The 15,210-nt window shown below is 41.6% G+C and overlaps 1 protein-coding gene across 4 annotated transcripts in view; it reads right to left on the bottom strand.

Moving 5' to 3' along the window:
- PDE5A (phosphodiesterase 5A) overlaps positions 1–15,210 on the bottom strand; it is a 161,132-nt gene that overhangs the window by 108,492 nt on the left and 37,430 nt on the right. For all 4 annotated transcript variants that reach the window (XM_063458258.1, XM_063458260.1, XM_063458261.1 and 1 more), the window contains exon 3: positions 729–818. In XM_063458258.1, coding sequence (XP_063314328.1) covers positions 729–818 — 90 coding nt within the window. The remainder of the gene's footprint in view (positions 1–728; positions 819–15,210) is intronic.

The raw sequence follows: 15,210 nt of genomic DNA, 5'->3' as shown, positions 1-15,210 counted from the left end.
AATTTATTGCAACATTTTAAAAATCTCGGGTATTTCCAGCAAACATAAGAAATTAATTTGCCGCACATGTGCATAAGACCCCGCTCGTCACAGAACGGAAAAGGTAAGTAAATAAAGGGGGGCAAGTAAGGGGGAAGGCAGAGGGAGCGGTAGTGCCAGGAATACACTACAGTATCCCTTTAATGCTCCATTTCCCATAGGAGGCCAGCATATCACAGTCAGAGGATACATCAGAAAGATACATTAAACAATAATCATAAAGTATGATATGTTCTGTGTTTCTTAATTTAATTGGTTTAAGAGAAAATGTATCACTTCATTTGGAAATGTTCCTCAGGACTATTATCTCAAGGGAGCCAAACCTAAATCCATCTCTGCCATTTAGCAGTTTCGCATTGATAAACACAAGCTATTTTTATTTCAATTGAAACTCAAATAAAGCATCCTAGTGAATCAACAGCAACATTCCTGGACGACCAATAAATAGCAAGCTAATCAGGTTAAAACTTACAATAGTTTCTTTAAGGCCACAAACGTGTTCTGCCTTTCTGCTTTGTTGCCAGTCACAGGGTTAATAGACAGACTAGATATATTACTTACACAGCACCTTAACCAAATCAATTTGCCTGGAGACTCCCTTGATGCATATGAACATTAATTTGAACAAGTCCATATTAACCTTTAAAATCAGAAACCAGATATATTTAGAAAGAAAATCTATGTCTTACCTCTTCTCTGTGGTTCTTAATTGGCATACAAAGAATACTTTGCGTTTTGTACCCAGTAATTTGGTCGACTTCCGCATTGAATCTGGAATCCTGAAATAAAAACAGCAATGTCTAATTAAATAAATGATTAGAGATGATTTATTAGATTTACAATCTGATGAGACTGGGATTTCTATTTATTTACAATCAGCAATAACAGCATGGCCTGAACAGTGAACCAAAGCAGTGTGTATATATTGCTTTACTTATTCTTTAGTCTATTACGGTCACATCTCGAATGTTGGCATATCCCAAAAGATAACTTTAGCTAAGGGTTGTGCATGTCTATATTTTCATTTTTTTATACCAGCATAGTAATACTAGGATTTTCCAAGCCTGATGTGTGCTCTTCTATGTGTTACAAGGCCAAAATAGGGATTACTCATTTCAGTTTCAAACATATAATTTGATCAAATTCTTTGTTTGTCACGTCTCATTTCTGTCCATACAGCAGTATATCGGGTCATATTACCTTCATAAATGTATGCATTTTTCAAAAGTAGACAACCCAGGGTATTTCACATGGGGATCAGGGATATCTTAACAGCGCAGACATTTTTTGACCAATCTCTGTGGTAATGGATTTTTCATACTTTACCTTGCATATAGCCCCGCACACTTTATAGTGAAGACATTCTGAGCACAGATTGTATGCAAATGCAGGACAATATCCCATTTATGCAAGATACATGAGTCCTGCAATGGCTACTATCTATAGGTATCCCATTTTGTATGAATTTGTTTTACAGTTTATATAATTAGCCCATGTCTCTTGGTGACAATACCAGTGTTACCAACCTCCCATTTAACCCCTTAAGGACACATGACATGTGTGACATGTCATGATTCCCTTTTATTCCAGAAGTTTGGTCCTTAAGGGGTTAAAGGAACACATTCTCAGCCAATGAGGCAACCCTGTATGACAGGGCTAAGCTCAGTGAAGGTAATGAAAGATCCTTGCTGGAGCTTGCAGCTCCACAGGAGAAGGCAACTGGTGCCCAAAGAACAAGGCACTGCCGGCACAATAACCACTACATTGTTATGTAAAGGTTATAGCTCTGTTATCAAGCATAGGAAACTACAGGGGACATTGACCAAAGCTCCTGGTACTTATCTCCCCAGCAGCCCACTTAAAATCCCAAAAGGCACATTATAAGTGCTGAAAAAAAATACCCTTAAACTTTCTTAATGGCAAACTCATTGTAAGCATGCATAGACAAACTGAAATGGTTATTCACATATAAATACAGGTGGTCCTCACTTTACGACGGCTCGCATTTACAACCAGATCTCTCTAGTGTGGAGATTCAAGGGATTCCCCACTTTAGAGAGCTGGTCTATGTTTGGGGGAATTTTCCACAAACATAGATTTCAGTGATTCCCTGTGCTATTGAGCTAATCTATGTCGGGGAAGTTTTCCCGAATATAGATTTGCCGAATTCCCTGCGCTAGTGAACTTGTCTATGTTCGGGAAGTTTTCCCTAACCATAGATTTCAGCGATTCCCTGTGCTTTTGAGACAATCTATGTTCAGGGACGTTTTCCCAAACATAGATTAGCGGGATTCCCTATGCTAGTGAACTGGTCTATGTCTGGAACGTAGACCTGCTCTCTTGTGCATGCTTGCTAGCGCATCCTTACTTACGACCAATTATTTTTACGACTGGGTCGTAAGAACAGAACCCGGTCAGTAATTGAGGAGTGTCTGTACACATTACAAATTCATATATCTACTAAAAAAAATGTTTTAAAGCTCTATGCCTGACAAATCGAATGATATAAATTTTTGTAAGAACATTCTTTCCTTAGAAAATATGACTTGTGATTGGTCTTTTTTTGTCTGCAGTATATAGATCTAAATCTCGCCTTTCTTTACAAAAGTCTAAATACTGCTTTCTTAGACATGGTGGAATGATCCATGTTACTACTTCAATAGAAACAGGGTCTACAGAAGGTCTTGCAGCAAATACAACATTTCCATGAAGGAAATGTAATTTTGCAAATCCACAACAGTCATTCTTTCACTAAAGTTTGGTGGGGATTTTCTATGGAAAAAGTCAGTATATAAGGAATGTCCTCCCAAACCTTATAATTGAACCCTGCATGCAGCAAGAGGCACAGCAAAAACAATACGCCAACATTCTAACAAACAAATAGTCTGTAACCATTCCACAGTAAACTGAAGGCCTGGGTTCAGGATGATCAACTCATTCGATGTGTGGAGTCCTTGGGAACTTTTAGCATAGAAACTGTGACATCTGCCTTTTAAAAATATATATTTTATTCTACTTCCTAAAGCAACCAATACAATGATATAATAAGCTCATTTACACTAACAAAAGACATAGATACAGTTGCAAGAAAAAGTATGTGGACCCTTTGGAATGATATGGATTTCTGCACAAATTGGTCATAAAATGTGATCTGATCATCATCTAAGTCACAACAATAGACAATCACAGTCTGCTTAAACTAATAACACACAAAGAATGAAATGTTGCCATGTTTTTATTGAACACACCATGTAAACATTCACAGTGCAGGTGGAAAAAGTATGTGAACCCCTAGACTAATTACATCTCCAAGAGCTAATGGAGTCAACCAACTTGAGTCCAATCAATGAGATGACATTGGAGGTGTTGGTTACAGCTGCCCTGCCCTATAAAAAACACCCACCAGTTCTGGGTTTGCTTTTCACAAGAAGCATTGCCTGATGTGAATGATGCCTCGCACAAAAGAGCTCTCAGAAGACCTGCGATTAAGAATTGTTGACTTGCATAAAGCTGGAAAGGGTTATAAAAGTATCTCCAAAAGCCTTGCTGTTCATCAGTCCACGGTAAGACAAATTGTCTATAAATGAAGAAAGTTCAGCACTGCTGCTACTCTCCCTAGGAAAGATGACTGCAAGAGCACTGCGCAGACTGCTCAATGAGGTGAAAAAGAATCCTAGAGTGTCAGCTAAAGACTTACAAAAGTCACTGGCAAATGCTAACATCCCTGTTAGCGAATCTACAATACGTAAACCACTAAACAAGAATGGATTTCATGGGAGGATACCACAGAGGAAGCCACTGCTGTCCAAACAAAACATTGCTGCACATTTACAGTTTGCACAAGAGCACCTGGATGTTCCACAGCAGTACTGGCAAAATATTCTGTGGACAGATGAAACCAAAGTTGAGTTGTTTGGAAGAAACACACAACACTATGTGTGTCGAAAAAGAGGCACAGCACACCAACATCAGAACCTCATCCCAACTGTGAAGTATGGTGGTGGGGGCATCATCGTTTGGGGCTGCTTTGCTGTGTAAGGGCCTGGACGGATTGCTATCATCGAAGGAAAAATGAATTCCCAAGTTTATCAAGACATTTTGCAGGAGAACTTAAGGCCATCTGTCTACCAGCTGAAGCTCAACAGAAGATGGGTGTTGCAACAGGACAATGACCCAAAGCATAGAAGTAAATCAACAACAGAATGGCTTAAACAGAAGAAAATACGCCTTCTGAAGTGGCCCAGTCAGAGTCCTGACCTCAACCTGATTGAGATGCTGTGACATGACCTCAAGAATGCGATTCCCACCAGACATCCCAAGAATATTGCTGAACTGAAACAGTTCTGTAAAGAGGAAGGGTCAAGAATTACTCCTGACCGTTGTGCACGTCTGATCTGCAACTACAGGAAACGTTTGGTTGTTGCTGCCAAAGAAGGTTCAACCAGTTATTAAATCCAAGGGTTCACATACTTTTCCCACCTGCACTGTGAATGTTTACATGGTGTGTTCAATAAAAACATGGCAACATTTAATTCTTTGTGTGTTATTAGTTTAAGCAGACTGTGATTGGCTATTGTTGTGACTTAGATGACGATCAGATCACATTTTATGACCAATTTGTGCAAAAATCCATATCATTCCAAAGGGTTCACATACTTTTTCTTGCAACTGTATAATAGATATATGGATATAGATGAACGGAATAAGACAAAGAAAAAGAAGAGTCAATAAGGACACTCTGGGCACCAACTCAAATTTAAAGGACCACTCCGGGCACCATAACAACTTAACTGGAATGAAGCTATTATGATGTGAGGAGGTCTTGGCTTCTAGCTTAGCCTATCAGTGGTGCCTGGTTCAAGGGTTCCTAAATGAAGCCTCAGACATGAAGCTGGGCAGTTCAGGGGCAGATCGATTGGTTGCCAGCTGGGAGACTTTGAAGTGACACTCTGAAGTAAAGTGGTGCCCAATACTTCTTACACCACTCCCACTCACACGTCGCGCTTGAAGAGGCTGGGTGAGAGCAGGCCCAGGAGCGTGGTCAGCAGCCGCCATCTTGGTCGCAAGGTGCGGGATGCTAGTGGTCGCAGAAGTGTGTAGTAGCTTGTGGCCCAGTGTGGTGTGGACCGGGATGACCCCCGCCGGTCCATAGGGGGGGGAACGAGGGCTCTGCATTGCGTCAGCTGGGTATGGAAACGGCGGGAGAGCGGCCGTCTCTCCCGTGCCGCTTGTGTGAGTAGGCCGCATGTTGGTGTCGAGCGGAATTTCCACTTTTGAGGTATCGTTGTGTAGGTTTCAGTTTTCTCTGCCTATATCCAGCTTCCAAGTGCCCGATTTAGGTGCCTGTGTTGGCAGATGTAGCTTAGAGTGTCGGTTGGCACCGGAGCTGTTGCTGCCTGCGTCCGTTCAGCTCAGCGGTCAGGCCCCGCCCCCAATATGACGCATTTTTTGAATAATCAAATCTCTATAGTTTTGTGAAAATAAATAAATAAATGTTTTGCATGAGCTGCATCCCCTCACTCCAGAAAAACACTTCCATATCAGGGTGGGTACAAAGCTCATCCACTGACATCACAGAGTGAGCAAAACTGCTGTAAGGCTCTGTTAAAACAAAATCAGACAATGCGAAAATGGATTTAGTGTACTACAAACCATATACAAAATATAAATATTATGTACATATTTTGCAGTACACCAGGGGTAGTCAACCTGGAATTTCATGTGGGCAGTGTTGGGTTCTGAGGAAAACGCCCAGTGGGCCTCGATAGCCATTGACCAAGGCCGACAGGGGAGATCCTTTCATCTCCCCTGGCGGCCCATGTAGAGTCAACCTTGCTGTAAGCCCTCTCAGGCTGGTGAGGAGATCAAAGATCTCCCTAACCGGCCCGCTGGCTCTGTGTTCCTCCTGTGAGCAGGCTGGTCGGAGCATTGCCACACGTTACCATGGCAACGCTCTTCTGTGTCAGTAAATCAATTTTGCATTGTGCACTTTATTTTTATGGTTATCTTATTTGGTTGCATTTTATCTTTTCTCTCTATTATTGAGACTGACATCAATAAAGTCCACGGTTTGAGAAAATTAACAACAACTCATTTCTGATGGCTCTTTCTTTGGCTTTAAAGTGTGAGTGGCCAATTGGCACTTAATATACATCACTATTTTATTATGCAGTTTTGCATGTTGTGCTGCTCTTGTCTCCCCTAGCTGGACAAATCCTATATATGGCACTTGTATTGATTGAAGATTTGACGAGATCTTTGGGTAACTCCATTGCTATAAGGGAAGTTGAGTGTTTTTTTTTTTTTTTTTAATTCTTTATTTTTCAGTGCCATAAAATTAGTACAGACATTTCTTCATTTGCCACAACAGCAATGAGTGAACCTGTATACTAGACATGTCAATACATTGAATTGGCTAAATAATATTATGCACATTTTTAGTATGAAGGACTGTTAGGTTATAACGATTGACTCACTGTAGTATGTGTGTAAGCTAGGTAGTGAGGTGTACTGGGGTGGCGCTTCCACTGGGTGTTGTCTACTATGTGTTGGGCTCTTGTGGGCCGTCAGAATCGCCACCTGGCGTTGTTTGTCGTGTGGACCCAAGGCTTGTTGTCGTCTGCGTGTCTACCCCATATGGTGGAGGTTGCCTAGTGCGCAACGTTAGAGTCGGGCGTATGTAGTCGTGGGGCAGCTGGATTGTAGGTGGGGGTGTAGGAGTGTGAAAGTGTATCAGGCAGGGTTAGTGGTGTGTTAGCACCGGTGTTTAGTCACTATGGGGTGTTATGGTCTGTCTGGCCCCTGAGTGTTTTGGGCCCGTGTAGGGTGGCCTGTGACCTAGCTGGTAGGTGTCGTCTATCTGGGTACGTGTTGTGGTGTGGAGCGTGTTTAACCATTTTGTAGGTTTATAGGGGTACGCCCCTCGTGTCTGTGCACCTTGGTTATGTGCTCCCTCTGTGTTGAGGTCTAGGTGTGGGTTGTAGCGCTTTGTGCTAATTGTGCCCTGTAACCCCAGGGCATTGGGGGGGGGGAAAGCGCCAGACCCGGTATGAAGGGTCGTCGCCATGTTAATGGAGACTAGCATTAAGCGTGCGGGTGGTATCGCAGAGCCTAGGTTTTGTGTGGTGAGAGATATCGAGAGTAGTGTGTATCGTAAGAGTATGGTCTCAACTTATTATTAACAATAAAAACACATATAAACAAAAAGACAAAAAGAAAGGAGGTCATGTGTTATCAAATTGTAAACATCAAGTCCGTTCTTTTGGACAAGTTCAGGTGTCCGGCTCTCGTCCTCCTCTGCGTGTGGGAGAGGGGGGGTTCTCTGAGTCTCTCTGGCGGGTATCGGGTGTGCCTGGGATAGGAGCCCCTTGCGGAGTGAGGCCCAGGGCTGTTATGAAGGCAGGGCCGTTCGCAGGGTCCGTGGTCTTGTAAGTTTTCCGTTCCTTCGTGACTAGCAGCGATCTGGGGGTGGACCACCGGTATGATAGACCTGCTTTTTGGAGAAGTCTAGTGATGGGCTGCATTTCCTTGCGCCATATTAGAGTAGATCTGCTTAAGTCCTGAAAGGCGGAGATGTTGCTGTCCTCAAATTTGTACGGCGTCTTCCCCTTAAGGGCAGCTATTAGGCCCATTTTGTCTGTCATAGAATGGCACCGTAGGATGACGTCGCGTGGTGCTGCGGTAGGGGCTTGCGGGGATTTGGTAATCCTATAGACCCCGTCGAAGGAAAATTGTTTTATTTGTCGAGTTGGGAGAAGAGTTGATACCAGCCTTCTGATAAAGTGTGGTAGCTCCTCCAATGGTACTGCCTCTGAAATCCCCCTGAGTTTAATGTTCTTTCTTCTGCCCCTATCATCAAGTATGCTGACTTGGTTTGCTATGGTGAGCTGAGTGGTTTGCATCTGTTGTACCTGGTCACGTAATGTGTGCAGGTCTTGTTTCAGGCCTAGGACATCTGTCTCAGTCGTGTGAGTGCGGGCTGTCAGCGTTTGTACCTCTGTTTGGAGTGTTGCCAGGTCGGCCTCCCACATTTGGCGGAGGTTCCGTTGGAGGATAGTCAGCATCTCCTGGATGTCCCCCATTGTTGCCGGAGCCCTTTCTTCCGCCCTGTTTGGGGTATTAGTCCCCATTCCTGCTGGAGTTTGGTGGCGGTGAGTGTCTGTTTCCTCCGCCTGGTGAGTCTGGGCTGGGGCCAGCATTGGTGATCTTAGTAGCTGGCTGATGTCCCGGTGAGCTTGTGGGGTTGATGGCGTTTGTTTCTGCAGCTTCCTTCCCATTTCTTCCGCAGAGGGTGCTTTCTGGGTCGGATCGAGCGTGTAGAGACTGCTCCACACCTCCGGGGTCCACTCCAACTCGAGTGCGCTGCTTCCCGCGTGGTAGGCCTTAGGGCCGCGGCTGCGGGTTTTACGTGTCGCGGTGTGAAAGAACGGCATCGGCGGGTTCCTCACGGTGCCCTCCTTCCTTATCTGGTGCCGTCGTGTGTCTTAGGGGTGCGATGTGCGCGATATTTGCGGGATTCTATTTTATTTTGTCGGAGCTGTGGAATATGGCGACTGCTCCCTTGTGTAGTCAGGCTCCCAGGGAAGTTGAGTGTTTAAATACATGCACCTTAGTTCACTCAAGTACTTTATCTATTTTTTTAAGGAGGAATTGTGACGTTATATATATGCACTTTCTTTCTTTAAGCACTTTATTGTGTGATACTGTGAAATACACTGTGTTGTTGTATTTGTATTTTAACACACAAACACCTACACAGCACCCCTCACACACTGCACCCTTCACACACACTCAGCACCTCACAGACACACATAGAAATAAAAAGTAGAATAGAAACTAGAAAAAAAAAGGTAAAAAATAAATAAATACATTTGAGTTAATTAAAAAAAACAACAAAAAAAACTGGTGGTCGGTAAGGGAATTGTACCATCAACAAAGATACAAAAGTAGGCGGTAGGTATTAAAAGGTTTTTAATACGCCTTTACTATACGTAAAGGCTTGTAATTTGTGAATTCAGTTGATCACTTAATTGACCCAAACTGGGAATATTTGTAGTTTGGAATGAACCAGTCTTGACTACTTACCACCTCTCTAGGGGATACTTCAACAAGTAAGGCTACGGTTCACAACCGTCTGGCCAATACTGTATATGGCGTGCTTTACTTATCAAAGTAATTTGACCTGTCTAATTTTGAAACTTTAAATGTGGGTAGAAAACAGGCATAAAGTTTTCTTCTCATAGTGATAATTAGGCATAAAGTGTTATTATCTGTATAATGTCAGGACTCCTGGTAATTTAACTCTGCACTAGGTTCAACTATTTAGCAAGTACAAAGTATCTTCCAATGTGCTGCCCATAAGACATAATGAGACATCTGGTGTAGAGTTTAGTTTAAAATTCCCTGAGCGACTGAAGTATCATAGCATTGACCAGAGGGAAATCATTAAGCTTTTAATAGGCAGACTCAAGGCAATATTAATAAAACTGCTCCCTACAAAAACACGATCTGACCAGGCGTTTTCTGAGATATTGAAATAAAAAAAATAATTGTTCCCAATCCCCCTTATGTATTTAAAGTTCAGGGAGAGAAAAATCTCTGAATATTGGATGTAACAGACTCCACAAATGTAGAAATGACTGCTGAGGGAAAATGGAAAATGTGACAGCAGAAACTTTGCCTTTTGCCAAAAACCTATTATCCAAAAAACAGAGTAATCATTATTTTATCCAATGAAATCTTCTGATTACTTTGAAATGACATTGTCTCTCCAAAGCAGTCTATATGAGATTTTCATAAAGATTCTAAATTAAATATGACACTGAACTTTTTCAATCACTAAAACAGGTCAGTCAAGCAGTTCCAGAATGTTTGATGAATTGTGCATTGTCTCAGAAAAAGACACGCTATCAGTTTTCCTGCCTTCCCGCCTCTTTGGCTAAGATCATCGAAAAGGAAAGGCAAAATGCCGCTCCCCTCCAATTTGATGGTCTCTCTGATACCATCTGATGGAAACAGACTTTTACTCTGCTATTTCGTGGAGAAGTAACTATAGAGGCATTGTTTTTCAGTTGCAGGGTTAAAACAGGGGGGAGGTGGACATGGCATCCAGACCACTTTATTTAGATGAAGTGGTTTGGATGCCTATAGTGTCCCTTTAAGGAAACATTAAATTACAGCAATATTTCAACATGAAATGAATGTTAAAGTACAGCTGTGTATAGATGGTATATAAAAATTACATGAACTGTCATCTTTATGGTGTAGTCCTTTTGGCGCCACTCACATAAAGAATTTATATTGCAAACAATTTGCATATGCTTGCGTTAGAAGAAATGTAAAAGCCTGCTTTCTGTTTTATACTTGGGGCTAATTAATTTGGGTTTTGTTCTCATAGGCCTGGGGAACATAAGGACTCTCTGCTCACACCTGGAAAGGAGTTATATTTTAAAGAAAGAATAGAAAGTATGACTAATGTAAGAAGAGCTGGGGTCATTATGTAGAGTAGATTGAGGGCTGGATATCCGAGAAAGCTAGAAAGAAAGACAGGGATTATAAGGAAGGCAACATTTACGTTTCTTTACAAACTTGTGTTAGACCTGAGTGCCTAGTAACCATTGGCCAATTCATTAAAAATTGGTCTATCCAGTGGCATTCTGTTTTGCACATACACACCCCAATTTAGAGACATGACCTACAAATTGGGTTACTTTTAGTGAAATGGACATTCTGAGGACTATGACCATGATCACTTCACTGTGGAGGTTATGGTGCATTGAAACTGTCCCAAAAGTCTTAATTTTCAGCATGTAATGGACAACCAGCACAATAAGCTTTATTGGTTGAGTGTCCCTTGCAGTCCATGCATTATTTCTCAGGTATCAAAATAGTTGTGTTTTGTCCAGATACATATAATTACATAGCAACGAGATTCATCACAATTGCATATAACGTGCCAACACTGACATTTAATACCTATGACTATAAAAAAATACGTAGTGCTGATCTACTTCCTTACAGCTCTGCAGGATGCATTTTATGTATCACCTGTGAATGATTAGTTACGTTACCTTCTACTATATTTTTGTGTATGAGTTACTTGCATGGAAAGCACAGATCAGCCTATGTGTGCTATTACTCAGTGCTAATACCTCAGGGGGTGGAAGACTGGTGAGACTTGCTGCTGTGCATAATCACACTGAAATCTGCTTAATTTCAAATCTCGATGGGCCAATTAGCTGGGGTTCAATTAAACTAGGAGGCTCATGCTTTTAATTAGCAGATGTGTGAGTCCTACACCTGCTGAGTAAATCTTGGCTTTTGCCAACAAATAAAATTGCACATATTATATCTGACACGTAGGAAACAAATAGCCTTGGGAAATAATGAAGACACATGTTCAGTCCATGTTTCCATCACACATATCCCATAATACTCACATAAGAGTGAGCCAGACTAATCTCTAACTGCAGACACGTATTTAAATAATTCTGTAACTTAAAGTAAATACTGTATAGTATTCCCTTTGTGTTGTGGATACAATTTATATTTCATACAAATGTGTCCTGCGTGCAGTAAACATTAGATCTGTGCATTGCACTTTTTAAGTTGTTTCCATCTCCATGTTTTCCAGTAATATGTGTACAACACTATTGCTTTAAAATAAACTAAATAAATGAGTAGAATTCTAAGGAATGTCACTAAGAAAGCTGTTGCAATCTAGCATACACATTGCAGAGATGGCAGAGTATTGAGACAGCTCTACCTCACGTACTGAGATCCTGACGGAGTGAATGCTCAGTCTGAATGCTGCCTGGTTACTCTGCAGCCAATGCAATATAGACTAGAGATGCACTGAAATTTCGGCTGCCGAAATTTTCAGGCGAAAATGGGCCTATCCCTTTTCAGCCAAAAACGGGTCAAATTTGCCAAAATTAAAAAAAATGTATATATAAATAAATAAATAAATATATATATATATATATATATATATATATATATTATAAATATGTTTTTATTTTTGTAGTGCATAGTTTAACAGACATGCTTGCATTAACAATTCAGATGATTATATATCACAATGAAAAATAGTGATGGTAACATGAAAAGTCAAGAATACTGCACTTGGGACTGGGGGGGAGAACACTATGAGACGGGGGGGGGGGGAGAACACTATGGGACAGGGGAGGGGGAAAGAACACTATGGGACAGGGGTGGGGGGAGAAAAGAACACTAAAAAAGAGGGAGGTGAGAGGAACACTAGAGGTGGGAGAGAGGAACATTAAGGGGGGGTGGGGGCAACTAAAAGGGAAGAAGGGAAGTATTTCATATTAGATTAATTAAATTAATTAAAAACTCTAATATTAAAGGACCACTATAGGCACCCAGACCACTTCAGCTTAATGAAGTGGTCTGGGTGCCGCCTGGTCCAGCTAGGTTTAACCCTTTTTTCTATAAACATAGCAGTTTCAGAGAAACTGCTATGTTTACATATGGGTTAATCCAGCCTCTAGTGGCTGTCTCATTGACTGTGAAAATCACATTGTAAATGCTTTCCTATGAGACTGGCTGAATGCGCGCGCGGCTCTTGCCTCCGAGGAGGAGGAGAGGAGGCGGAGAGGAGGAGGAGAGCTCCCCGCCGGGCGCTGGAGAAATAGGTACGTTTATCCCCTTCCTCCCCCTAGAACCCTGAGAGTGGGGGCATATAGTGGTCCTTTACTAAAAGTATAGGAAAAATTGTTTTGAAATCATTTGGGGAAAAAAGTAATTTTCGGTTTCAGTTTTCGGCAAAGGGCATGCTAAATTTTCAGTTTCGGTCCAGCATTTTCATTTCGGTGCATCCCTAATATAGACTATATAACTGACTGCCTGAAAGACTTTTGTGTACTGGATGCAGAATTGTTAGTTGCTTAAAACCATTTCTATTTGGAAGAATACGACGTGACCTTACTATGTACCTATATCAGAGGCCATTTACAAGCTGCAGAAATACATTTTGAATCTTATGTTAAGAAATCTTCCAGGATCGAGGATTACTAGTAAAACTTGACTAAAACAGAATTGCTTCTGATGACTGGTGAAAACTAGATAGGGAAAATGTCAGCCATGCCGGAGCTTCAGGCTTGGAATATAGAGGGTTACAATTACATGTGGTGGGTACAGGTATTCATTGTGTAAGTGGCCTGGCAAGCAGGAATGGAGGATTTCTGGTTAAGGTGCAGTAAAGGATCAAGGGGGGCAGGTGCATTTAGGGTTGGCCAAGCTGACCTGAAGTTGCAAGCAGACAATGTGTGTTACTCCAATGCTTGTAAGTTGCCTGTTACCAAGATACAGATAGAAATGGCATTTGTAAAAAATCAAGGTGGCACCCAGTACTTAAAGGGACACTATAGTCACCAAAACAACTTTAGCTTAAGGAAGTGGTTTTAGTGTATAGGTCATGATCCTGCAGTTTCACTGCTCAAATCTCTGCAATTTAGGAGTAAAATCCCTTTTGTTTCTGTCCATGCAGCCCTAGTTACACCTCACCTGGCTGTGACTCACACACCATGCATGAAAAAAAATGGTTTCACTTCCAGTTACATGTAACTTACTTTTAAAGTTCTTATCGCCTGCCCTCTAAAGTGATCTTTAATCATACACAGAATGCGTCTGTGGGGTCTAGCAAGCTATCAATAGTGCAGGGGATAATACATTGTAAAATAAATAGAATTTACAATGAAGGAAGTATAAACATTAGCTGACTTTTTACAGGAAGTGTTTAGGAAGGCTGTGCAAGTCGCATGCAGGGAGGTGTGACTAGGGTGCATAAATGAGATGATTTAACTCTTAAGTGGTAGAGAATTGAGCAGTAACACTGCAGGGAAATGATCTATACACCAAAACTGCTTCAATAAGCTAAAGTTGTTTTGGTGTCCCTTTAACATTATTAATCAACAGATTTGAAGTCTGAAGGGGAAAATGCCACTCTGCATATGGGGTAATTTGAATTGCAAAATCTGGACATTGTTCATGCAGTTTAACAATGTTCAAAATGGTCCTGAATTTGGTCTGGATTTCAGCCGGACCGAACACTGGATTTAAAAAAATAAATAAATCTGGACAGTAAGCCTACTGGCAGGGCAAATAACAATTATGTGGCAGCTGGCCAATGCTTGCTAACCAGCGCCACTTTGAAAAAAGTAGAAAAAAAGGAATACATAAATAAGAATCTTATGGGGTCAATAAGATATTACTATAATGGAGGTATTTTACCTCCGTATGGTCATATTTACTAACAGATTAAAACTAGTGACTGGGCAGTCATTGCTGTCCAGTCACTAGAAAAGGCCTCATCTTATGTATGTCAACTAAACCAACCTTTGCCAACCTGTCACCATTCTATACTCTATGCATGTTTTCACTACATACACAGGTTCATGACGGGATGAAAGGATTGATCTTTAATAATTTAGTGCCATCATGCCACAGCAATAAGACAATAACAGTAAAAAATAACCTCGCAGCACAATATAGTATATCTGTATCACAGAAAAATAAGTATTATATCTGTATACAACACATTTACTTTCTTTCCAGGGCATTGCCATAAAATCAGGCATTGCCCCTTCAGTGACTTACCACGTCGCTGCTTCTCCCTCCGCCGCCGCTCCTCCTCTGCATTACATTGGCCGGTGGGCGAGACTGATCCCGCCCACCAGCCAGGGAGACCTAATGCGCATGCGCGGCAATGATGCACATTAGAACTCTCCATAGGAAAGCATTGAAAATGCTTTTCAATGCTTTCCTATGGGGAATTGAGTGACGCTGGAGGTCCTCACACAGCGTGAGGATGTCCAGCGACGCTCTAGCTATGAAGGAGGAAGTGCCCTTTAGTGGCTGTCTAGTATACATCCACTAGAGGTGGAGTTAACCCTGCAAGGTAATTATTGCAGTTTATAAAAAACTGCAATAATTACACTTGCAGGGTTAAGAGTAGTGGGAGTTGGCACCCAGACCACTCCAATGGGCAGAAGTGGTCTGGGTTCCTGGATTGTCCCTTTAATGATAATGAACTCTCTTAAAAATCATGTGTCAGTCACAATCAAACTTTCACACTATCATGCCTGTACTATAACTATATACTATCTGTGGTATTTGGAAAACAAACCACAACGAAGCCAGCCTACTAAT

This window comes from Pelobates fuscus, chromosome 6 (assembly GCF_036172605.1).
Source record: "Pelobates fuscus isolate aPelFus1 chromosome 6, aPelFus1.pri, whole genome shotgun sequence".
Classification (NCBI taxonomy): Eukaryota; Metazoa; Chordata; class Amphibia; order Anura; family Pelobatidae; genus Pelobates; species Pelobates fuscus.
This window is presented reverse-complemented; position numbering and strand designations above follow the sequence as displayed.